A 27165-nucleotide genomic window follows, 5' to 3' on the forward strand; every position below is an offset into this window, starting at 1 on the left:
TTCAATTTTCACCTCCGCGAAAATCCTGCCAAAGGTAGCAAGCAACCTGTAATTCTGACGTCAGAAATCCAGTGCAACGATCAACGCCATCTATTGCCAAAAGGCTGCACTAATGTTTCTCAAAATTTACTCTTAACTTTTCGCTTCATCGGACTTTTCGCCTCTTGGCAGAGTCTGTCACTTAAAGTGTCTCATTACAACTTCAAATGTAAAACTTTCATAGTTGTTTCAGTAACTCGGCACTTACCAAGTAAAGTGATTTCGAAAGTAATGACTAATAATTGCTAAAGGCTTAAATGAGTACCTAAATAAATATAAATTTCTCGAAATTCATTTCATTTCAATTTGCAAATTTTTATTTTATGGGGGGCGTTGAACTACGGCTTTGTACAGAAGCACCTGGTATTCATAGATCTGCCCTGATTTTTGTAATCTGATCTTCTGATATCTTTGAGAAAAGTAACAGAAATGCTTTTTAGGAGGTTTTCTTCAGTAAGTGTACTTTTGCTTCGCATTTTCTCAGTTAAGTAACTAGTTCTTTCTCTTAGAATTGCTTTCCAGAATTTTCCGAAACGTGTATTTTCGATGCCAGTGCTCCTCCCAACTTTGTCGCGTTTAAACAAAGGTACTTTGGAAACTCTTTTGATTCGGCTGCCTTTTTTGAAAGTATCAAGGTACGAGCATTTTAGCCTTCCATAATTTTATTTCATCCCTTTATATTCTCGCTGTCTTTCTTTTATACGAGGTAGTTGGAAAGTCGAAATATAATAAGAAATTTAGATCTTCTTTTACAGAGTAGTAGTCTTTCGATTGTAGAGACTAATTCTTCTTTACCAACTTTTGAGATCCGAAAAGTTTTCCAGTTTAGAAAATACCGACAATTCGCAGTTTGAGTTCCAAATTTTCCGCGTTCGCAGAGAATCATCGAAATGAAAGGAAGAAGTTAAGTTCTTAAAAAAATGGGTAAAATATGTAATTTTAATTCTTTAAGTGACACAAAAATTTACGTTAGCTGTATTCAATAATTTTTGGACGGTTCCTAAAGATCACATCATTCAATAAAGGAAAATTGAGCGGTACTGAAAACTTACCGGTTTCGGGAAAACCAATCGGCATAACAACAGTCACTAAATAGCGACTTCGCAGAAAATGCCATGAATATTTGACAAATTAACGTTCATCTTTAGTAAATGCTGAACATTTAATGAATTATGACGGTTAATTTACTTTTAACGAATTTATTTCATAAAAGTCAGACTTAAATTTCAAATGAAACAGATTGAAAAATTAAAGTAACAAAATGGAACCAACTACTTTAAAAGGATGGCAATATTACGGTAACCGTAGGATTTACTTGATGGGAAGAAAGTAAAAGGAAGAATCCGGCCAACGAGGAATAGATGAGAATCCAAAGTCTAGGCGCTTGTGCTGTGTACTGCAACCGAAAGCAGTATAACTGCAAACTAAAACTTTCAAGCCGTCCTGGCCTTTCGCTTTGTGTTACAAGCAAGGGTCCGGTGGGTGGTGGTTGCTACAGCAACAAAGTTAGTGTGTTTCAGGATGCCACGACAATATTAATACCGCAAGGGATGTGTCAGATTTCACTTGGCTTAATTTTATCCTGTTCCACGGATTGACACGGGAATTTTACCTCATATCCTTCCAGTAAATACAAAGACAGAACATTCAGATAAGTAGAATTTCTTTTCTTTAAACTAAATCAAATATCTGTCACTAAAGTACCTTTAAATTCATTTATTTATTACGCTTATTTTATTATGTTCTGGCATTAAATACTTATGAATTGCTTTAAATCATGTGGTTCTTTTTTTTGGTAACTATTCCGTAAGGACGCTATCCTTACAGTGGCAGAACTAGAACTCTAGGGCTCCTATGCAAAAAAAAAAAAAAAAAAAGAAAAAAAATTCTTGGGCCCCCTCTCCCAATAAATTTACAGTACTAACACTCCCTCCCCCGAAATCGAGGTTTCCAGGAGCCAACATTTTGACAATGATTTTATCAGATCAGGATTTAATAGTTAAAAATATGATATGAACACACATGACTCCCTTATAATTGCCTATTAAATCATACACACTTTTTGCTGCATTTCATTTAAAGTTGCTTCCTCGAATAATGTTAACTTAATTACCCGATCCTTCATGAAATTGACATCAAAAATTGCATATTTTGAATGAAATATCTCGGTCAGCTTTTGTCTTACGGCAGTCAAACGTCTTCTAATTTATTTTTTCATAACGAGTACAAAACTTTCCCAAGTATAACTATAGGAACCGGAAGGCCGAATGAAAAGTTAAATTTCGTTACTTGTTGATAATTATGTTTTTTAAATTTGACATAGCTAAAACATTTTTTCGTCATTTGAAACACGTCTGTAATGGGAAGATATGACTAAGACCAACGATTGTGAAAATAAAAGGCGGGCAAAGGGGTTGATGTATGTTAGGTAATAAATACTGCGCTGGTTCCAAAATAAACTAACTAAGTTAGGCCACGCAACTATTTAATTATTTACATAATGTACAAAGTTGCAAGTTAGGCGCTCTATTAGCACAGACAAAGTGGAACGAGCGAACGCACCATAGGTCCGCTGCGTACATTCTTCAACAACCAACTAAACTAAATTTGGCTCCTCTCACAAGAGGGCGCTGATCCTTGGAGGGCGATATATTAAACTGAACAATGTATATGTATATGTACACTGCCAATTTCAATAAAAAAGAGAAGTTCACAAATGGATATTATAGCAGCTCTGTGTGCTAAGTTTCAACGCTCTACGGCTAATCGTTTTTGAGTTATGCAATGCATATATACATATATGTGCATACATACGTACGTAAATGGGGCCCACCAGCGGCCGAGCGGTAAAGTCGCTGAACACTGGTAGCTCGGTCCGAGGTTCGAATCCCGCGAGCGGGCAGGCTGCATGGGTGCTTTCGTGGCTTTTCCCATGTGCAACATGTATACGAGCCAGTTTCCCTTAGAAAGTCCTCCACGAAGGCATCCCTCCCCTTAGGCAGATAGCCCTAGTGTACTTTGCCCTAATTAAATACACCAACACCGTACGTACATGGGAACATACAAATGTCGAGAAAAAATCCTTTTTGGAAAAAAGAGTCCTTTATTCTGCCTGTACGTACAAACGTCATTCCCCCCCCCCAAAATGGCTTCGGTTCGGTTTGTGCGATTATGGCAAAGCCCCAAGGGTTATCTTCCTAGGGGCAGGAATGCTTTCGGAGAGGTCTTTCTAAGGAAAAATACGGAGGCCCATGCAACAAGGCCGTTCAAGGAATTTGAACCTGGGACCGAACTACCAGTGTTCACTGACTTTTAACGCTCGGCCGCTGGTGGGACCCAGATGGATTCGAGAACGATCAAAATGGATATTTCCTTTGAAATATGATAACCGAACTTTTTCGCGATTACGGTACTTCTTTACTTCGTACAAGGAAATAAAAAAGATAATTTTTAATTTCATCCAAAAGCTTTGTTTTCAAACAAATGCTACCTAAACAATCAATTAACTCATTTTATGTTCCAAAATTCAAATATTTAGCAGTGCGTGAGAGCATATTTAACGTTGTTCTTCACAATGTCATATTCTTCCAATAATTTGGCATCAGACAAAAAATTAGCTATGTATGTAATCATTGTTAGTTTTTGCTAAAATTATCTGGATTTAACCTCTCTAATACTAACTGAAATAGATTTCATCTTTTATAGATTTTTCCAATATTTTATCAATATAGTTATTTGTTTCCCAGTTTTTCTTTTCAATGCAGCTTGTGAAATGATGAGGACTTCTCTCGCGATTTTTTTTTTTGCCTTATGGGTAATGTTTGCCAGTGCTATAGTCCTGCCGACAATATCTGTCCTTATTTGAAATTAAACAACATGGTTCGCAATACTCTTTGTTAAGTTCAAGTGAATTGCAAGCCAAAATCTGTCTCTAAAACGGAGTTATTAATCATTCTAATGAAAAAATAAATGAGAAAATGATCTGCTGTCTCTATTTTGGCGAAAATCGCAATTTAGCAAGCCGTAAATTAGAAGTGAATTAAATTACATTTCATGTTTTTGTTTAAATAAAAGCACAAATAATTTTGCTTCGTAAAACAAAATATGATGTTAATGTTCTCCAGAAATGCCTAATTATACTGCACTAAGCTCCGTACTGCAGTTTTTAACTTTCGCTAGAAACATTTTATCCAATCAGTTATTGGATTAGACAGGAAATAATAATATAAATTTAATACATAATTTATAATATTTTTTTCTATTTAGATAAGTCCTTGAGTTCCTTTATGTTAATTAACTAGTTATTTTATGATTTATACCTTTACTGTCATTCTTTCTTTCCGTTTCCATGCCAGAATGCAAATTAGCTCTCATGTGTTTAAGATGAGGTCTAAGACAGAGCGTGTTCTGCCTATTGAAGTCACATTACCAGGTTGTTAGATTAAATAAGATTTTTGTCTTCGGCCTTCCATGGTAATCGCCGATACTGAATCTCCACGCCGTTTCATTTTTAAATTTTCTTATACTTTGATGCTGAGGAAATCTTACACGATGCTGGGGGAAAGCTTTAATACATGAAAGTGCTTTTAAAATAAAGAAAAAGTTTAATAATTAGAATACATAACATTTATGCGGATAAAAGTTATAATGTACCATATCCGCGATTCAATTCAGCTATAGGTGGCGCTTTCACACATTAGTATGGCGGATAAAAATCGGTATTTTGATTTGTGATCTGACTTCCTACATTCAAAAATGAAGTTGCTTAGATCTTCTGAAATGTTTGATTTTGTTCAAGGAGGCGTAAATTCTCGCTGTATTACTGAAGCAGAGAGAATTTTAAAAAGCTGATCATTTGGTAATGCACGGAATTTTACTTGAAATCCAATGTACAAGTTTTGGCTTTCTATTTAAGGATAAGTTCTATAGCGTCCTGATCGCATGAAATCGAAAAACATTTCATTGTTTAAAAAGGACAAATATATTTTTTTTTTAATTCTTGTTCATGTAAAGGAGGAACTGTAAAGGAGGCTGTTGTAGGAAATTGTTTCGCTGTTTTATTGTATTGTGACAGGTAGCTGATTTTAACGTTCACTGATTGTAAACAAATGATTTCATATGTGTTTTACTTGGGATTTACAGAAAATCTGTGCAGTCAAAAGTGTCTTTTTTTCCCATAAAAATGATATTGAATCATTATATGTATACTAAAAATATATTGATCTATTGTATTTATTATACACATGATAGCACTAATTATCAGATGCAATTTTGAGAATATCAACAAGCAAAGCACTTAAAAATGAAAAACGACACTATTAATATTCTGTATGTATTATAGAAAATACTATTAATATTATAGAACTATTAATATTCTACATGTATTATAGAAAATACATGCAATGAATAATACCTTGACCAAACATTTAAAAAAAAAAGAGCAGATTCAGTATTACCTACCTCAGTACTTGAGAAAGCAATCCTGGCATATAAGATGTAGTTAACTGTTGATTACATGATATTACAAGCATTTTCTTTAGATTTATCCAACGAGTGGTTTAAATAACTCAATACTGGTAGTTTAATCTCAGCTCAAATCCTGGTGAACAATCTTGGTGTGCAGTTTTTATTTATTTATTTATTTTTATTTATTTATTTATTTATTTATTTATTATTTTTTTTTTGCATGTGTTTTGTGAATATAAACCAGTTTCCCCTATGAAGTTCTTCATAAAGGCATTCTTCTTCAGGCTGATAACCAATGTGCTTAGCCATATTCAAATACCCTAATGTAACCTTACCTTTCCTTTAGATTCTATATTCACATGATATATCTTTATCTGTTAAGATTTGTTCATAACAAGATCACCAGGCTTCTACCAATCTGGCAGGAGCATACTCAAAACATGTCAAAACTATGTGATTTATAACAAAATCGATCATGTTGTCCTTGCAAACCTTTATAAATGTTCCAAATTTTCTTAATAATCTTATTATTTAGAAATGTGTTTAATGTTGTTTTTATATGAACAAAAGCATTTAAATATATCAATTTTAAAAATAACTAAAGTGTTCTTTTAATCAGTTTTGCTTTTCTAATGCTGTTTTTAATTATTAACTTTATATCTGAGTTAAAAATTCAAGAATAAGTCTATTAAAAAGGTCTGTGTGATAAGTCTATTAATTAATTCCATTGTATGAACTTCAACATCTTTGAATATGAAACACCGAACTAACACTTTGAATATGAAACATCCTATATGAAAACACCGAGTCCATTCCAATCTAATAGAAGAATAAATTATACTTATCAAAATTCACAGTACGAGCTTCTCCGTATTATATTACACAAAGATTAGAAACCAAGTCTCCACCTAGGAAATCTTACACTGATATGATGGTTTTGCATTGAAACAGAATTGTAGCAACATAGATGATATGAATTACATTATGCCAAAGAATTATTTCATCGTAAATAAATTATAGCATTTAGTTTAACCAAAGACACACAAAACAAAATTTCAGATTTGTTGTAAAATTGGTGTCATGTCTTTCCCTATGCTATAATAACTCCACACATTATCTACATATTTTCTTGTCAGTCAAGAAGATTGATGGAAATATTTTCCTTTCAAAAATTATTCTAACAGATATTTCTTTTTAAGTTACATGATCAACAGAAACTATAGAGATATAGCATATAAAAAAACCTTGAAAAATTATTTGTGGGAATTTGGGAGGAATAGATTTATTTGGTTAGATAATCAACAGATAAAAGTGGTTTATTAAGGATTTCTCAGTGTTATATGAAACCACCGAGAATTTATGAGTACGTTTTGATATCATGCTTATCTATTATTGGGGCTAACGTACATTGTTATCAGTTTTTGTTAGCCAAAAATGTTAGGAGTAAAAACATTAGGAGTTTGAACATAATCATCAATATACCATAATGTATTTGCATAGAAATATAATACCCAACAACCAAAAATAAATTAAACTTATCAAATGAATTTTAGTATGCGATAATGGTTTCATGAGAAAATATAACATACCTCTTAAACAACTACAATCATTATATACAACAAAGGCATTTCATTAAAAAAAAGGCATAAATTATATTAATAAGATAAAATTTGTTGTAAGAGCTTCACTATCTGGTTATAATTCTTAAGCAAACAAAAAGCCATTTCAAGTACCACAATATAATTTTCAGAAGAGCTATCTGCCCAACAGCGGCCGAGTGGTAAAGTCGCTAAACACTGGTAGTTTGGTCCGATGTTCGAATCCCGCGAACGGGCTGGCTGTATGGGCGTTTTCGTGGTTTTCCCCATGTGTATACGAACCAGTTTCCCTTAGAAAGCCCTCCACAAAGGCATCCCTTCCCTTAAGCAGATAGTCCTCGAGGCTTTGCCATAATCACACACATAAGAGCTATCGCAGAATATTAAAAGCGTTTTGGTAGAAACAAGAAATTTTATGGTAATTTTCCAACCGTATTCTAATATTCAGATTGTAGATTTTAAAATTTTATCATTTAAAAAGTACTATTTCAAAGAATGCAAATTTTGGTATTTTTCCGTTTCCCCCTCGCAAATCTCGCCAAGCGGACTCTATTGGCGACAACACACAGTATACACATAAAAAATACAGACAAATGTTAGTTATAAGAATTTTTTATTTTAAAGGTATAAACATTTAAATGTCATTTGAAATTTTGTAAAAAAACCAATAAATTTGCAAAAAGACTTTAATTTAAGAATTTACTATGCTTTCAGGGTAAAACATCCTGATTCGCGGGTTCACATCACGTGACCCCAAGTGATCTCATTTCACGTAAAGTACACTACAAAAATTTAATTCTCTCAGTAATTATCTACATTAATTTCAAGTTAAATCTTAATTTGGAATACAAGTTTAAATGCAAGAATTATTTCAGTATGTACGATTTCAATAGCTTAATCAGAAATTATGTAAAACCACAGTGCTTTACTTTGCTAGTGCATTCTGATTAGAATTAATGAATTTAACCTTTGACTTTGCCTTTTCTATATTTTTGCCATCGGGTGAGCGGTGTGATAGCATCCTAATTCACATAATTACCGCCCGCGAACGCCACCAGCGGCCGAGCGGTAACGTCGCTGAACACTGGTAATTCAGTCCGAGGTTCGAATCCGGCGAACGGAGTGGCTGCATCGGTGTTTTCCCCATGTGTAACATGTATACAAGCCAGTTTTCCTTAAAAAGTCCTCAACGAAGGCATCCCTTCCTTAAGGCAGATAGCCCTCGAGTGCTTTGCCGTAATCTAATAAACCAAACCAAACGCCCGCGAATGACTTTAGGGCATAAAATTGAACTATCTGGTAAAAATTCTATGTAATTGTATGCCAGTATTGAAAGGAACAATCAATCTGATAAGAAATGGCTGCGACTTCTTTTGAAAATGAGATGTAAATAGTTACCAGCGAGGATATTCCGTTTGGCATTGGTTGTACCATTATTGACGACTTTATCGCCTGCGCCGGCAAAACGGAAAAGTACCCACATTTTTTATTCTTTGTTTTTAGGGATAACATTGTATTTGTAAAGAAATCCAACGTTTTCTTTCTTATAAGTACATAGACTCTAGAATTCTATTGTAATTCATTATGATAAAAAAAGTATTTGACAGTGAAATGACGTTTAACTATAAAATATGTAAATCCATTTGTATACGCTGCCTTTGGTCGCATTTGTTCCAAAAATGCATTAAAAAAAAAGAAAGAAAGAAGCCCCAGATGATGCAACTGTCACAATACTGCTGTCATGTCATCTGCAAATAATATTGCATTGCCATCAGTTAGATAATCAAATCTGCCTCTTTCTTTCTTTTTAAGAGCACCATCTGATTCCAGCAGACATTTGTCAATACGATCTTTTCGCACTATACCTGCTGCCTGAAGACCCATTGAAATGAGCTGATCGAGCAGTGAAATACTGATGAAAAAGTTATCAAATACAAAATGATATTGTCCAGATATTCCAAAAAATTCATCGACTTCACATGTTTACAACATATGAAGATCCAACAGATAAGTTTGCCAAGTTGCTTAGGAGAGTCACAACTTGGCAAACTTATCTGTTGGATCTGAATTTGCCTTGTCAGCAACATGTAGATGAGAAAATATAGTTCCAAATTGGTTACGTCTCATGACACCACTAACAAGTATATTATGTGCATCTATTTTTTGCTCCCAGAGTATGCGTTGTCTGGGAACCGAGACATAGCCACTAAAAAATATAATTTTCAAAAAGGACTCAAATTCGGAGTTAGTCAGTAAAGTCAAGATTTATAACCCTTACTTGAAGCATATAGATTAGAGTACAATACAATGAGTTCAATGACTTTGTCATCAAGAAAAAATTCAAGAACCTCTTTAGAGTTTCCACTGTTGTGAAGAAATCGTTTGTTACGTGTGTAACACTTCCCTTTCTGGGCTGTGTATTTAGATCAGCTTTTTTCTATTTATGAATCTTTGAGATTTTTTTCCTCTTTGATGGAGTCAGTTGCTGCACAGTAGATGTGGATGCAATTTCATTCTCAGGAGAATCATCTTCAGGTTTCAATAAAGGATCATCTGGTTCCGAATCAGCATTAGAACCCTCTTGAATAAGAAAAAACGCAGGTGCACGCACAAAGAACCTGGCAGATTATTTATTATTACCCCTTCTTCATCTCCAGAGTCCTCATCAGAAATGGGTGATATAGTATTTTCAGGTGGTTGTATGAGGACTGTTTCAGAACTATTCTGAGCTTGGCATATCACCCGGAATGACTAAATTATCTTTACTGCGTGATAGTAGAAACCTTTACAAGACAGAATAGAAGTGAGATATCAAAGTACATTGGCGACCTTGAGGAATATAGCATATAAATAATTCCAACACAACTACCCTTCCATTAATGAAGTGCTAGGCATAATTGTTTTAAAAAACTAGTCTTTAGTTGATAATCTCGCATACTTAGTTGACAACTGCCTATTTACAACTGATAATGCTATTAAAAACTCATAAAAAGAATTTTTCTTTACCTGTTTTTGTTTTGTAAAACACGTTCAAAACAATTTTAATACATTAATTAATTATAATATTGTTGCGTGCGTACGGGTTTGTAATAGATTGATAATAGTTCGTAAATGATTGCCATTGCACTCAAATACAATGATAGCTTAATTAAATTTATTTTATCAACATAAACACTTCAAAGTTCTGGAATTTTCCCCAGAAATACTCGTACAAGTGTTTAGAATATCACTAAGTATAATCAGTAGTTATGCTTCAATCTAATAAGAACGCTAAACACAACGGAATGCAAAGCGCATCTTAAGAGAAAGTTAACTCAGAAATATCTCCAATCTCACGCTGAACTAACAACTGGCAACAATAACAATTTATATAGCATAAATAATGACATAAAGATAGTGTGGTATAATGTTGATGTTGATGTTGATGTACTTAATTATGGCAAAGCACACTAGGGCTATCTGCCTAAGGGGAGGGATGCCTTCGTGGAGGACTTTCTAAGGGAAACTGGCTCGTATACACGTTACACATGGGGGAAACCACGAAAACACCCATGCAGCCAGCCCGTTCGCGGGATTCGAACCTCGGACCGAACTACCAGTGTTCAGCGACTTTACTGCTCGGTCGCTGGTGGGCCTTGTGTGTGGTATAATGAGATTATTACTTTGAAACCGATGTTTCGAATTGATGCACAAGAAGAACCAATATTTCCCATTCTGCTTCATTGCATATCTTTCAAAAAAGTAAAAAAATCATCCGATTAATTTCCTTTATCATTTTTTTAAATGCGAAAAGTTTGTTTTATAAGCTGTGAAAATGTCGGAAGTTTGTAACCGATATATTTTTAGATATGAAATTTTAAAACACAACGGAGTCAAAAAGTCTAAATATATGAACGATTTTTAAAAATTCTCCCAAAATATTTTTAAAAAAATTACGCTAAAAATTTCAGTTAATTTTTTTTCCTCCACAGTGTATTATCATGCAAACTATAATACTCTGTGATTCTCAGTTTATTTGTTAATATTTTCAAAAAGTTGTTTCAACTTTTGATTTTTAGAGGAATAGATTTTTTTTCAAATTTAAAGCGTGACACCACATCCACAAGCAGTGCATGTACAAAGTTGGAGTTCTGTATCTTATCAGGGAGCAGTTTAAAAATCCATGACCATCACCGACAAGCACCAAGAGTGAACTAAATAACAGCTTATAAAATAATAATAATAATAATTAAAAAGCATATATTTTTCAGGAACCATTACGAAAGTTCAGGTACCAGTTGCGAAAGTACAGATTACAAAATTAACTACAATAAACAACGTTAAAAATGTGTAAACAGTATTAGAAATCTGCCAATTCGGAGACGTGATTGTTCACAGAGGCTTAGGTGTAAAGGGGAAGGAAGAGGGTGGTCTTCTGAACGGGTCCTAAAGACGAAACTCTTTCATGTCTCCTTTTTCTCCTCTTGCTAACGGCAGCTGTGCGAAGGAGCGTTGCATGTGAACGGGGCTTAATTGTGTCGAGAATACCGACTAATTTGTCAATCGAAATTTTTTCGTTTTCAATAACCTCTGTGTCACTTTCTTCACTATCGGAAGCGAATTATAATGACGAGGAATTTGATTTAAATCATATCAAAGACGGAGTACATCGAGATGAAATACTACATTTAGTAAGGAATTATAAGCCAAATAAAATAAAAATATCTGCCCTGAAGATAAGGGTAGTGCTGACAGATCAACTTCCAATTCATTGCGCGCCGCGGCGTCCCCCCCCCCCTCCCCGCCGCAGAGCAGCGTGAAATTGATAAACAGATTTCGGAATGGTTAGATAAACAAAGGATATGCCTTTATCCATTTTTTGCAGCAATTCCACTTTTTGTTTGATGGACATCGAAATATACTTTCGCTTTGTAGATCCTTTGGGAGCTCCAGCATCGGAAATTCTATTTGACATAACCGGAAGTTCAAGCTTACTTTTATAAAATTGCTCTAACAGTCTGCAAAAAATAATAAGCCGGATCCAATTCGAAGATTAAGGAACAACGCAATCTGCAACATTAACTGAAATAGATAATTTTAGCTTATACCGTCCGTTATACATTAAACGCACATGCGTAAACGTATTATGCGCATGCGTCATTGCGACGCATGCGCAGAAAGCAAAGTTTGTAGCTTTGAGGTCCGGATTATAGATCATTCCGTATTATGTGTGTCCAAATTAACGACTTTTGACTGTATTAGGCTCTCTGTTTTGCTTAAAGTTCTGTTTAGAACGCTGTGAGTAAAAACTTTCCACGGGTGATTGTTTCGGTCGGGCGTATCCATCTGTTTTTTTCTGTCTTTCAACAGATGTTAATAATTTCATATCCAGCTGTTATTTTCTCTCTTTTAACTGATGTTAATTATTTCGACTAGCTGTAAATGAACCAGAGTTTGGTCATGAATGTGATTTTGTAGTCCTTAACCCCACCTTTTTTTTTCCAAAATTCAGGGGAAAAATAGCATAACATTTCATTTGTATCATTGTTTTTAAAAACAAAATATGACATATCGAGAACCAGTTGGGATTACATAAAAAAAGTGCGTATGCTATAATTGTGTTGTGATGTTTTTTTGGCTTGTCCATAATTGATGCAAAATCATACTGCTTGGTTACATTTTTAGGTTGGCAGGATAATATGTAAGTATCTGTTATTGTTACTTATATGTGCTTTTAAATTTAGTTTAGAAAATAATAAATCTTTGCTTCTAAGTTTGGGATTATCTTGCATTAATTGCGAAATAAAAAGTAGTTCATTTTTTTTTTTTTTTTTAAGGTTAATACATTGTCACGAGAGGTTACAGCAGAAGTGGAGCAAGTCATGAAAACTGTCTGGTCTGATCCTAATGTATCTAGCATTGTTTTAACATCAGAAAAACAAGGATGCTTCATTGCAGGGCCAGATATTGGGTTTGTTTTCTTATTAGTTTTTTTTTATTTATTTTTATAAATTTCTGTCATTTTCATGTTATTTTGTAAATCAAGGGTTAGCAACATTTATGTTACTTGGGGCTCAATAAAAATTTTAAAAGCAATCAGGGGTTCATAGTTTAATTGTGTGGAAAAAAAATACTAATTAAAATACGATAATAATAAATAAGCAAAATATTCGGATTTCTCTTTATGAAACAAAGATTTTACTTGCATGTAATAACCAGAAAATAAAGATATAAAGTATGTGCATAATCTAACATCAAATTTTAAAATTAAATTGTTGTTATATGCTTAAATTAAATGTGAAACTTGACACTGAAATTTTTCTAATATTGTAATCAAGATTTGCATCTATAAATTTTGTTTTGATATTTTTTTATCTGAAAAAAAAAAAAAAAAAAAAAAAGCATTTGCTGTTTTATGTGGTTGAACAACTTCAGTATTTCTTCAGAGCACATTTTTCTCAAAATAAGATAACTATTCTATAGACCAAGTTGCAAAACATAGTAATATGCTTTCAAAATAGGATAATTTTGCAAGTTTATTATTTCTAATTCTAGGCTGTGATAGTAATTTTTTTATCAAACATGATTTCAATAATGCTAGAGATTTGAATGCATTTACTGAACTCATCATATAAGTGATGTGACAGTTTCCTTGCAATTTTAGATTGCTCTTTTAAACTCCAGCATTGTATCACCTAAAACTCTGAAACTGGTTAATTAATTTTTATTTTCTAGCTGCTCATAAAATTCTCCACATCATGTAATAAACTTTGTTTCTGTTAAAAGAATGACAAACTGCTCCAACATTTTTTAGTATTTGCTCAAGCTATCTTTAGTTTATAAAGAAAAGTCTGTGAAATGAGTGTCTTTACAGTCCAGCTACCAAGAAACCTTCTTGTTTCCTATTTTAGAGGAGAAAAGAATGTTTCTAAGATTTCCTTTCCCATTTAAATAGTGACTTTCCATCTTTATCATTTGATGGAAATATTTTAATCTTTTTTTCTTTTGGCTTGTTGTGTTTTTATTTTTGGTTGCAAGTGCACCATGCCGTATTAAAAGAAAAAAAAAAAAAAAAGAATAGCTAAACATTAAGTAAACCAATGCATCTTGGCAAAACTGGCTGCCCTCTTTTGCAAATGGATAGTTTCTTTCCCACGTTCAGAACCATCAAGAGGGATCAGCTTGACGTCAGTAGACAGTATCTTTCAAAACTAATTTAATAACCCGTGTTGCAGTGTATAAATTACTCCTTTTGAATATATATACACATTTGTCTTTTTTAAAATTTTGAGTTTATTCAGCTAATACGTGTAAGGTATTTATTTGCATGCAACGTTTTAGACTTTAAATTCCAGCTTAACCCTTGTATCAGCTTTTTTTTTTTTTTTTCCTTTTCATTTCATGCCACAAAGAATCTGGTTTACATCGGTTGTGAATAATGATAAATTCTTAAAAATAACAGGTACAGAGATTTTCTTTTAGAAACATGGCAAAAAAAGGAAATATTTTAAAAATAAATCCAAAGTTTCTTTCCTTGCACTTTTTGGTAACTGCTAGTAATGTTATTAATCTAATTGTGCATGTGCAGGATAGAGGGGATTCTGTTTAGGGAAAACCTTACAGCTGAGGATTTTCTTAACAGAATATATATGTATACTTATTTTCTCATTTAAATGAAAAAAATATATATATTGAATGTAAATTTATTGGTGGACATAGTTTTCATACAGAAATGCTATTTTTTTACAAAAGAATCCTTTGCTCTCTGAAAAATTATGTAGGTTAATAATGTGAAAAAAATCCAGACTTAAATGTAAAAACTGGAAATGAAAAAAATTTTAACAAAAGTCAGGTAGATGTGGCTTATAATATGCAAAAAAACTGTGCATGCTATTACTGTATAAGCCACTTCCTCTTTAAAAATCCTTAGGAAGAATGTCTGTGGCAGGAAATGCTCTCCATGAAATTTCTTGGAAGAAAAACCTCAAATTAGATATGCCAACTTAGTATGACAAACCAACTATACTTCTCTGACATAATAAACAGTGGTTGAGAATACATTATATTAGTTTCTACTTAAGCATTGTGTAAAGGGTAAAGAATGAACTTGTCACACAGAAACATTATCTAATAGAGAAACTGAACTATTTTTAAATGGGATATTTGAAGTGAGATATGTGTGTTCTGAAATCAAAGAGACATTCAATATATTGCAACAGAATGAATGAATTCTGCATTTGAGGGCAGGGGGGGTGAATTGTTTGAAATATTTTAGAACATTTTGTTAAAGGATATATATTTTCACAAAAAGTGAATAATTAGATAAATACAGTAGTGAGAAGGAAATCAGCCTGTGTTAATCTGGCAAAAGATGATACAAGCAACACCTCAAATTTATGTGCTCATTTGTATTATTTCTTTCTAACTATTATGGCAAGTATGTTTGTTGTTTTATGAGCACTTGTTTTAAACCTTGCGTGTCTAATTTACAGGAAGGCAACAGTCCTAAACATCTTGATAAACTTACAAAAGAGTTCGGATTTCCAGTGGGAATAGCCGATGAGGTCGGTTTGGATGTTTCAGTTCACATTTCTGAATATTTGTCAAATGTCTTTGGTGAACGATTCATAGGGAAAACAAATTTAAATATCTTAAAAGATATGGTTACAGCTGGTTTCTTAGGTATACTTTTATTTATATTATCCTGAAAATAATTTATTCATAAAATCAAGTGTCTTTTTGTTTTAATATTTTTTATTTTCCCTATTTTGAGACAATAAATTAACTGAAATTTTTATTTCTATGTATAAAAAAAAAAATGTAGGTTGCAAATCTGGAAAAGGATGTTACATTTGCACACCAGGTGTAAAGGAGAGAGAAATTAATCATGAGGCAGAAGATATTCTTAAGAAATACAAAATTAAATCTCCCAAACCGTAAGTATAGTTTATCCTAACTTTTATAATGTTTCAAAATAATATTCAACATTTTAAAGATGATTTTATTCATTGTGGTCAAAGCAATACTTTAAAAGTTAGACTTTCATATATTTGAGAATGCCATAATAATAGACATTCACTGGAAATACAGTCTGTGTTTAAGGCTCACCAGCAACCAAGCAGATTTGTTTAATAATGGTAGTTGCAAACGGGGTAAAATCCTGGTGAACAGATTAGCTGTATGTAAATTTTCATGATTTTCCTACATATTGGGACTATGAGCTAGTTTTTCTAGTCTGCCATTATAGCCCTTGTGTGCTTTGCCTATGTTAATATATTAACTTTATGTGTTTATATTCTGCTATTATTTCTGTATAATGTTGGCCACAAATGCATTAATGTATGTTTAATTATAGGTCTACAGTTGAAGAGCAACAAATGAGACTTGTAACACGTATGGTAAATGAAGCAATTTTATGTTTGCAAGAAGGTATCCTGGCTAATCCTATATTTCTTTTGTTATCCAAAACTTATTCAAGAATGAAAAAATAAATACATATATACTTCTTGCTTGAGTTGTAAAATTCTTTTTCCTTTTAGTTGGAAGGTGATATAGGGGCTGTTGTTTGGCCTAGGATTTCCTCCTTTCCATGGAGGACCATTTTGATATGCTGATACATATGGAGCAAACTCCTTCGGTGGATGGAACAATTTAGTAAATTATATGGTCCTCATTTTACTCCTTGTCAATTGCTTTTAGACCATGCCAGGGATTCTAGCAAAAAATTTCATTCTAAATGATAATTATTAACAATTAAACAGAGAAATTTGTTGAGCCTTCAGAGAGTTCATTTATGTTTCATATATGTCTCATCTTACACATTACAGAGATAAAGTTTACAAACATTTTTTAAATGCAGGAATTCTCAAGTAATTTGTGCAATATTTATCCTTGCAAAATACTCTTTTCATAAATCAAAATGAAAGCAGTATTAAGATGGAAGAGGTAAATTATTTTGGAGTTGTAATTTTATTTTCTTTGTTTTAAAATTACATGCAAACAAATTTGAGCAATGATAAATTATTGTTTGTCTTAAGTTTCTACAATCTATGTTTTAAAATTTTGGCTCTCAAACTAATTTTCAAAAGTGTAAATAGTGTGTTTAAATAGCAAATGAAGTATGTTTATATAATATCTTATAATAGAGCAATATTTTTGTCTTGTTATATATGCGGTAAAATGTTTGTAAAAAAACCCATTGATTATTTAAGCTCTATGCAGATTCAAACTATTGTTCATAAAGAGCTTTCTAACAACTCTCTGAAGAAGCCTGACAAAGTTCACGACCCTTACCCCTGTAATACTGTGTGTTCACACTGCTGTCAACTGATATTCGTATATTCAGGTTAATGCCTCTCTACACAAGAATTTCACTTCTAAAAAAGTAACTCAGTTCCTCTTATCAAATCATAAATTTTAATACTAGTATTTCACAAAGATTACAACTCGCAGCTCTTAATTAATTCAGATAAATATGTAGATGAAGTAAGGAAGTTTCCTTGGAAGATACAAATGAACACATGTAGCAGCATGTAAAGAATGAAATGTTGAAGAACATCTAAAAAAAGAAGCATTAAGTGTAGGTTGCACGAAAGTACAAATAAGATGTTAGTCCTGAATGAAATAAAGTGGTATAGCTAGATTAAAATGAGCATAAATTTGAAACAGCATAGAAGAGTCAGATTGAAACTCATGGGTAAAGACATTTCTGAAATGCGGCTATTGCTGAAGAAGGGACTGCAATATGTAAAGAAGCCGAAAAAGTTATGACAATTGGATCCTCATCTAGTAAATGATAGCATGGTTGGTTTACTTCAAGAACTTTGAATTAATAGAGTGATTAACTAAAAGAAGACATCTTATAAAAAGTACCATAAAAATTAGTGTGAAGTATTTTTGCAGTTATTAAAAATTTGTAATATGTGGTTCACATATTTTTCCACTTTATGTATAAAATCTGTTTCTTGTATTAAAAGATATTCAGTTAAAGTATTTTGGATAACCATGGTAATTTTTTTGCAATAATTGTTACTTATATTTGGAATTAATAATTAAGGGCTATCTGCCTCAGAGAACAGATGCCTTCCGTGAGAGACTTTTTCTAGGAAACTTGCTCGTATTAATGTTATACACAACCCAACATTGGAAAGGCAAAGAAGGAATGGTCAGAAAGTGATGAAAGTCGGCAAACAGAGAGAGAAAGACAACAATGGGCAATAAGTGATCTTTATTTTGAAAAGGTATGCATAATAGAGTAAGAATTTATTTTGAAAAGACGTGCATAATACAGAGTAAGAATTTATTTTGAAAAGGCATGCATAATACAGAGTAAGAATTTGATTTGAAAAAGCATGCATAATACATAATATACAGTGCCAGCTCAGTAGGTTGTAGGACCACCTTGGACGGTGATACACAAAGCAACACATCTAAATAGAGTCAATGAGACTACAGATGGCATCCTGAGGAATGGCTCTCCATTCCCTGTCAACCATTTGCCACAGTTCACCATCTGAACATGGCAGTGTCTGCAAATGGTGCCCTAGCACATCCCAAATGGTGAAAAATCAGGAGAAAATGGTGGTCAGGGAAGCATCTGTACGCCTTGCAGAACAAGTTGGCTCTAGCGAGCAGTGTGTGGTCAGGTGTTACCTGCTGATAAACAGCATTGAGCACTCCCTGAAGGTAGGGCAGTGTCAAAGTCCGCAGCACATTATTCACGTATCCTTGCACCTTGCATTATCTTTGCCCTGAATACGAACTAGATGTCACCTGGAATTATACACAACTGCACCATGATGCAGTGGTGGGGCAGTTCACAACTGCTGCTGGATTGGACCGGTCCTCCACATTGATTCTACACTTGTACGTGGCGACTATCGTTGGAGAAACAGCAGCATGACTTATCCGAGACCACCACCCTGTGCCACTCCGTCATCCCCATTGCTTGAGCCCGGCACCATTTCAAATGTTGGTGTCTATGATGTGGGGTCAATGACAGTCTTAACACATGCCATGAGTGCCAACAATTGACGATAAATAGTTCTGGTCAATAGGGGAACATCCAGGGTGCCTTGAATGTACTGCAGAATGGAGGTAGAAGTGGCTTGCAAGTGCACCACCGCTTCACGGTAGATGCGTTAATCCATGTGTGCTCACATCACTCTGGCTGCACCAGCACCCCTCGAACTTGCCACATTGCCTTGTTCCAACCATCGTCGCCACAGCTGGCTGAGATTTGCTATGTGGACCAGCCTGCCCTTTACCACGCCCCTTGTAAAATCGTCTGTGTGCTGAAACTGCCTGCTTTGATGACAGCCTGGTAATCTCTGCTATTATATGCATCCTCTGAGACAATAACACATTTTCTATGATGATTTCTCAAACAGAAACAATGCATGAAAATTGAACATTCTGCAGGTTCCTTCCCTTATATCATCTTTAACGCATGCTAAGGAAAATGTAATAAATGTATTCATTAAAAATGTACATACATGCAGAGGTAATATAAGCAAGTCTTGAATGTACTCCTCACAAATGTTCGATGCTGGTGATAGCAGCTATGATATGGGCTTTCAAATCAGTCATGGTTGCTAAACCTGGAGGCACATACACGTGATTTTTACAAACCTCTACAGGAAAAAATTGCATGCGGTGAGATCTGAAGATCATGGTGGTGAAGGCACCATGATCTCCAGATCTCACCTCCAGACCATGGTGCATTGTCTGCGGTAGATATGCGACCAATCCACCATTGTGGTAATGTGTTCTTGAGTCTGCACTTCAGTCGTAAAATGTGATGGTGCAGAATAAAGCTGGACATATCCTTTTGTAGCTGTGGCAGAAGCCATAATTTGGGCCATATCAAGGTAAACTTTTCCTACCATAGTGGTTTCAGAAAAAAGAACATACCATAGATAATTTCATGGGGCATTGCACAAAACCCATTAACCTTAGGGGAATCATACTGGTATTGCACTGGTACATGTGGAGGTTCAGTACCCCAAATTACTATGCTTATTTACTAATCCGGAACTGTGAAAAGTTTATTCATCACTGAGTATTAACTTTATCACAAAAATTTATCATTCCCCATGTGCATCAGAAGTGTCCCACAGAAAGATAATGTGGCAGATCTTTGAGTTAAGATGTTACACCAACTGCAAATGATATGGTTTCATTTGCAAATGATATCTAAGAATTCTCCACACAGCTTTCTGGGCTACTTCCTGTTCTCGTCCGGCTTGATAATGATGATTTTTGATAACTTCTCACATAGCTGGTAAGAGTGAGATTATAGGTGCAAAACCAAAGATAATTATTATGCGCCAAACACAAGGTAGGAGGATCTAATTTGATGAAATCGAAACTATTTATTAGTAAATAAGAAACGGTGGACAAATGTACCAAATCCAGAGGATGAAGTCATATAAAAATATGGTAAAAAGCACACAAGTGGTAAAAGCACACATTAAAATACAGTACACAAACTTCAAAACAGATTAGATTAGGTAATAAAAGCCAGTCTCATTTAAGTAATAAAATTAATTACAAGTGACCTCTCTACCGATGAAATGGTCGAGAAGTAAGTTACAGCTATTAAAATATTTCTGACAAAGACTTAAAACATGGACACTCAATTAAAATATGACAGACAGAAAGACAAATATTACAATTTAAACAAATAGGCTCATTTTGAGCTTTCAGAAGATAGTTATGTGTCACTCTCGTGTGACCAATTCTGTGGCAAGTCAAAAGAACTTCCTTCTTATGATTTCTAGGAAAATTCCAATGCTCAATTCTACGATTTATACTTCTCAACTTGTTATGAAGCTAAACATCCCAAAGTTGCTGCCATTTTTATTGGATCTTCTCTTTGATGACACTCACATAGCTAGCTTCAATATGTTCAGTTGTATCTTCTCCTACTGAAAGATGACTTGTTGATTTTCTGTTACAAATGCAGCCTGTCTCTTGAAATTTTGCATACCTACGATGGACTGCCTTATCATCTGGCGCCGTCTGTCAGTATTTTGTCAGTATTTGCTCCGAACTGGCACTGAATGGTGAGAATGGACTTGCTAACATGAAACTGAAGTGCACAAAATGCTTTCTGCTGTTGTGTCACCATTTTATGATGGTGCTGCTTTACTGCCTGTTTTGTTTTCACAGAAACACTGATGACGATTGGACTTTCAGTGCCATCTATTCACAACTATTAAAATATTCCTTATATTACCTCTCCATGTATGTACATTTTTTATGAATACATTTATCACATTTTGCATAGTATAGCTATGAAATTGGGGCATTCATTTTGATTTACCCTGCACATTAATAAATAAATGCGAAATAATGTTAATTGATTATGGCAAAGCAGTTAAGAGCTATTTGCCTAAGATGAGCAATGCTTTTGTGGGAAGTACGAATTAACATAAATTTTCTGAATAAGCAAGATAAAAAATAATAAATGCGTAAGCAGATGAGGTATGAACCATATACGGTAAAAATTCAAATGAACAGCAAAAATAAATTACAGAGTAAGCTAGTTCAACAAAGTGGTTTTTACATATCAACAACATATTGTACAGAAACCTACAGCATGAATTAAACAATTTAAAAACAAACACGAATACACTAGTGAAAATGGTTATTTCTATTTCCCACATAAAGTTTACTGAATTTTGAGTAAATAAATTAGCACATATACTTAAGGCTTATCTGGCAATCAAATCAGTCATTTTTAATTCTAACGCATTAAATGTAATCTTGGCCTGCATATATCATTCACAAAATCTATTTTTTGCACATGAGCTGACTGCGATACCAAAGGGCTCGGGTTCGAGTCCCGGAGATGGTATGGTTGTAACTGTCCGCTCCTTCATAGGAGGCGATGGTGCCTTCATAATAAAATGACCACCACTTCTGGCCTTAGTAGCGGCCAAGCCAAGTCAGCTGAGGGCCCACCATTGCAGGAGATTTTTTGCACACAGAAAGTTCTATTACATGTCGTCTGTTAGTGCTCTGCAGCATAGCAGACTCTGTAACTGTTGCCAAGCATGATATCAACACAAAATGTTTCTACGCTTAATATATAAAAAACTTTTTTGTGCATGCATAAAGCACTAATACATTCATTTTGACAACAATGCACCCTTGTCCCACCTCCTGTGCAAAGAGTTCCCCTCTAGCCCTGAATTCCATTAAAACTTGTTTATTTTACTATAAAAAATAATAGTTGGTATCAGTAATAATTTCTATAATCATTTAAAACTTACTTGTGTATATGGACATAAAAAATTATAAACAAAAAAATCCAAATCCTGCATGAAGTAGGAATTTATTCAAACTATGATATTTTTCAAAGCAAGGCACACAAGCACAATGCAGGCTTTGATGTGCATGTTTTGCGCAGATATTGTGTTTCTCATAGAATTTAAAGGGAATTACACTACACACTTGAGTGTTGGCATAGCTTTAGCTGATGTGGGCACAGCCTGTCTCTGGTACTTCTCAATTTTTGACATAGACCTTAATTTAACCAGAGCTCTTAAATAAGATAGCTCCCGCACTTTGTTTGTGAAACTGAAAATTTTATTTTAATAATAAAGCTGACTTAAAAATAGATTTTAACTTCTGAATGCATAACTGTCTATCTCTGGGGAAAAAACCCTCTCATGATCAAACTGAGAGAAGAGTGCCCACTCATATGTTGAAGGCTTTTCTCCACAAAGTGCGATGAATTTATAACAGCAGGTAAATTTTTCATTCCCAAAAGCACTAAAGTGGAACATTTTGGAAGGATGTAATTAAATATGAAGGATTAAAAATGTCACTCATACCGAATTTTATTGAGTTTACAACTTGGACTTTGGAGGACATTTCTTATTGATAACATTCTGTTTGATGGCTAGAATTACATCAGCTGGAGTCATGTTTAGAAAGTGTAGGACTTTTTTTTCTCTGTTTTTCACACCCACATATTTCCTGTAGCCATGCTCTTTTGCCCCCAAATTCCTCCCCCCTTTTCAGGTGCCCATCAAACCTCTCATGATTCTCTCTCTCCACAAATCACTTCTAACTGTTCCTTCCCCCAATGCAGGAGTCACCCCTCCAATAGTACCTGCTTCCTCACTAGTTCATGAATTGAAATCTACGTGCTTGAAGTTATCTTACAACTTCTTTGCATAAAATATTCTACATAACAAGACAGCATAAATTACAGTATTTTCTATCATACTATTATGTATTGATATGATTATTACCAAACTCTATAAACATAGGCAATATTCTAAAATTTGAAGTTATTTGATAACTACCTACTTATTTAAAGCATTCTTACAACTTAAATATGATGTTTGTTTAACTCATTTATTAGCAATTTACACATTATATTATAATGATAATGGTTTGAAAATATCAAAAATGAAATTTTCCATTGAGGAAAAAATTCAAACAAATCCTGCTATTTATGTGGTAATCTTAGAGACAAGCCACTTTGAAATCTGTTCCTGATAAATTTTCTATGAAACAATAGTTTTTGAGTTCAGTTTCAGATATATTCTGATACAGTAGAATAGTTTCAATTTTAAAGCAATTTATTGCCACAGCATCCTGTGTCTCACAAATTATGATTTGAACTTAAAAAAATTGGTTTTTAATATTAGCTTAAAAGGAAAATGTTATGTGAACTACCAAAAATACTGCAATAACTTATTGGTAGCTCGCAATTGAAGTTTTGTTGAGCCATCTTCTAGATATTACTTAACGTAACTTGAACAAAAAACGTCTTATTATAAAAATTTGAAGTCTAAAGAAACAATTGTGAAGAATGCAATTCTGATTCAATATTTAATATAAAACTGAATTTAAATTGTTATATTTTTGATAGGGCTGTGTTTGGATTAATTGCAGGGCACATAAAAATTATCAGCATAGCAGAAGGGTTGTTTTCACAGAACATTCTTAGCCAAAGACTGACTCATCTTCATATTGTATGTATAGAAGATTCTAAGTAACAAGTCTTTTGGTTAAAAAAGTAACTTTGGAAATTTTTCCAAAACAATGATTTTTTAAGATATTATTGCTTTAAACTCAGACAAGTGGAGAGAAATTCATAACATTGTAATTCATTATTAAGCGATTTAAACAAAATCATAGTATTTGTTTAGTAAAAATAATTTTCTTTCCTTTGCGATATTCATAAATAGTAGACTTGGCAGCTATGTAATGGTAAGGAAACATTCAATACATTTATTTTATCCGAGAACATATATTTATATGCTTAAGACTATGCATGTGAATATATGAGATTTCCCAAAACAGCAGTGTACTGGAAAGCTTCATAATTAAGCACAAATTGAAATACCCTCAAGGTATGTTGCTTTATCATTATAATATGCAATAAACTTGATAAAAGTTACAGGAATGATTTTGGGGGTAACAGTTTCAGTAATATACTGAACATTAAAAAAAAAAAAAAAAAAAAAAAAAAAATCTATGCCAGGGATTTTGAACAAGAGGGGAATTTTTATAGTTTCAATGATGTCAGACTTTTATTTATCTGTTAAGTATTTAGTTTTAATTTATGAAAATAAAAAACTACTCTTATTCAAGTTTTGCTATTTGTCAACATTTCCTACACTTTTTGTTGTTTAGTTTATAAAACATGTTAAAAAATTATCTAAATCTAGATAAATATACATATTTATTTTTTGAGTTTTAGAAAGGAGGGGGGTGGTCTAGCAGTGTTGAAAGGGTAAAAAAGGTTGAGAACCCCTGCTCTATATCATTAACCTATGACACAAATTTATGAAAATAAAATACTACTCTTATTCAAGTTTTGCTATTTGTCAACATTTTCTATACTTTTTGTTGTTTAGTTTATAAAACACGTTAAAAAATTATCTAAATCTAGATAAATATATATATTTATTTTTTGAATTTTAGCAAGGAGGGCGATGGTCTAGCAGTGTTGAAAGGGTAAAAAAGGTTGAGAACCCCTGCTCTATATCATTAACCTATGACATAAATTTAACACTTTGTAGAGAAGAAAATGCATACATATTCTTAATGCATACAGACCATGATAAAATGCATACAGACCTCTAATTTTTAGACTATTAAGGTTTTTCTGCTATAAGATGGATAAGGTAGAACACAATACAAGTGACACATTATTGATATTATTGCCAAATTTTCGTACATGCTTTGTCAGCCTAAGAAATGGAAACTGACATTTCAGTAATGAAAATATTAATTTTGAATAAATGTTTTGTTATCTGAAGTATATTTGAACTGCTAAAACATTTTTCACTTTATCTCTTTTGATAACATCAAGATTTGCATTGATTTATATCCAATAAGTTTTAAATCTAGGTCGAATCACACTTTTTTCCCCTTACCTAATTTGGGAAATGATTATCTTACTTTTGCTTGCAGAGTTATGAGTTGTGAAAGTCTTGAGAGACACATTATGTAGAGTTATGGGACTCTGAGAGGAAATATAAACCAATTAAACCTCTCAGTATCAATACTTTTTAGACCGACTTGTAAAATGTTGTACTTTTAAAGCATTTCTCACATTTATTTGTAGAACTTACTTAACGGTTTCTAGATCATTGCATACTTAGTAGAAAATGTTTTCATGACACAATAAAAGTGGCAAAGTTGCTTGAAGGACTTAAGATAAATTAAAAATTGCACATACTGGCTGCCAAATAATCTCTTTCATGGGCTGAACAATATAAACAAGTAGAATTTTACATTAAATGTAAAGACTACATTATAAAAATAAAATTATATTATTTAATGGGAAAGTCTGATAACAAGGGGAAAACATATTTTGAACTCTTTTCCAGTTATGCAAACATAATGAAAATATTCTTAAAACATCCTTATACATAAAAATGAACACTTAATATACTTCAAAGTATGAAGGAATACTAATATAGTATTTCTTTCACTTTTAAAATTTTTTACCAATTAAAACTTAAACAATAGAAGAAAATTCCTTTAAAACATTTTGCAACTTAAGTGATTTTAGACTTGAAGATTTTCTAAATTCAGAAATGACACTACGGACCTAGAAAAATAAAAGAAAGAATTACATCTTGCAAAAAGCGAGCACATATGGTTAAACAAAGAATGCATATTACATTATTAAATACAAGAATATTAAGAATTCACGGGGGATACTTTTAAGGGTAGTACAGTGCACTACAACCTACATATTTTATGCATGAATGTATCGTGCAAGTGATGCATTGAGGCAAAAACACTAGCAATAAGACAAGAAATTAAAACAAATTGTTAACTTACAACACTGATGAGAAGTGCTTCTCTACAGCAGAGTTTATAGTATCCAGCAACAGTTATATGTGCCTGGCAGCATTGATAGTGTGATTGGCATATAGTTTCAAAGATGTCAGATATTTCTAGAAAGTGTCCAGCTGCAATGGATATTTAAGTGATGAGATCCTCTACAGAGTTCAACAGGACTCTCATAAATAGGATCCCTCAAAATTTTTCATATGAAGCACTTGAAGCTTAACAGATCAGGCATTCAAGGTGGTCAATTGCTTGATCCACCATAGCCAATCCACTGCACACCAAAAAAGGCATACAAAACTGGCACACATCAGTGCTGAGATGGGCTAGTGTTCTACCATACTAAAATCACAATAAATTAACAAAGGTAGTCAGAACATCTTAATTCAATTCAGGTAAAATCTCTTCAAGAAAAGTAAAATAATAGCTGCCACCGAGTCATATTGGTAGTATATACAAAATAATCAGGAAGTCATTCACAATGCCCACCCACACATTCTCATTGAATTGTTCTTTAATGCATATGGATTTGAGATGCCCTTATATGACAACAGTGTACACTGAAAATACTTTACTGTTTCTCACCTGCTGATGTCAAAGGAACCAGTTTCACAAAATTGGCAGTATAACAGCTCAAATTCATATTTTGTAATCCAACATTTGTCCATCGGAAAAGCATTCCTGATACATCCACAGTGCTTCTCTCCCATTACTGTTTGCAGCCGTGGATTCAATATTTGTAAAGTCTTTCATC

At 33.3% G+C, this 27165-nt stretch overlaps 2 protein-coding genes across 4 annotated transcripts in view; one reads left to right on the forward strand and one right to left on the reverse strand.

The window, feature by feature from the left end:
* LOC118190039 (trifunctional enzyme subunit alpha, mitochondrial-like) overlaps nucleotides 1-16573 on the forward strand; it is a 270015-nt gene extending 253442 nt beyond the window's left edge. Inside the window, exons 2-5 of the mRNA XM_085809499.1 lie at nucleotides 12920-13053; nucleotides 15575-15764; nucleotides 15907-16018; nucleotides 16438-16573. Coding sequence (XP_085665625.1) covers nucleotides 13027-13053; nucleotides 15575-15764; nucleotides 15907-16018; nucleotides 16438-16573 — 465 coding nt within the window. The 5' untranslated portion in view covers nucleotides 12920-13026. The remainder of the gene's footprint in view (nucleotides 1-12919; nucleotides 13054-15574; nucleotides 15765-15906; nucleotides 16019-16437) is intronic.
* Nucleotides 16574-22403: 5830 nt separating this feature from the next.
* LOC118190041 (armadillo-like helical domain-containing protein 3) overlaps nucleotides 22404-27165 on the reverse strand; it is a 168445-nt gene continuing 163683 nt past the window's right edge. For all 3 annotated transcript variants that reach the window (XR_004758349.2, XM_035360729.2, XM_035360730.2), the window contains exon 26: nucleotides 22404-26166. Coding sequence is in view for 2 of the 3 variants with exons in the window: in XM_035360729.2 (XP_035216620.1) it covers nucleotides 26074-26166 (93 nt within the window). In the remaining variant the exon portion in view is untranslated. The remainder of the gene's footprint in view (nucleotides 26167-27165) is intronic.

This window comes from Stegodyphus dumicola, chromosome X2 (assembly GCF_044657685.1).
Source record: "Stegodyphus dumicola isolate Sdum_Otavi_A_Nest chromosome X2, ASM4465768v1".
In the NCBI taxonomy this organism is placed as follows: domain Eukaryota; kingdom Metazoa; phylum Arthropoda; class Arachnida; order Araneae; family Eresidae; genus Stegodyphus; species Stegodyphus dumicola.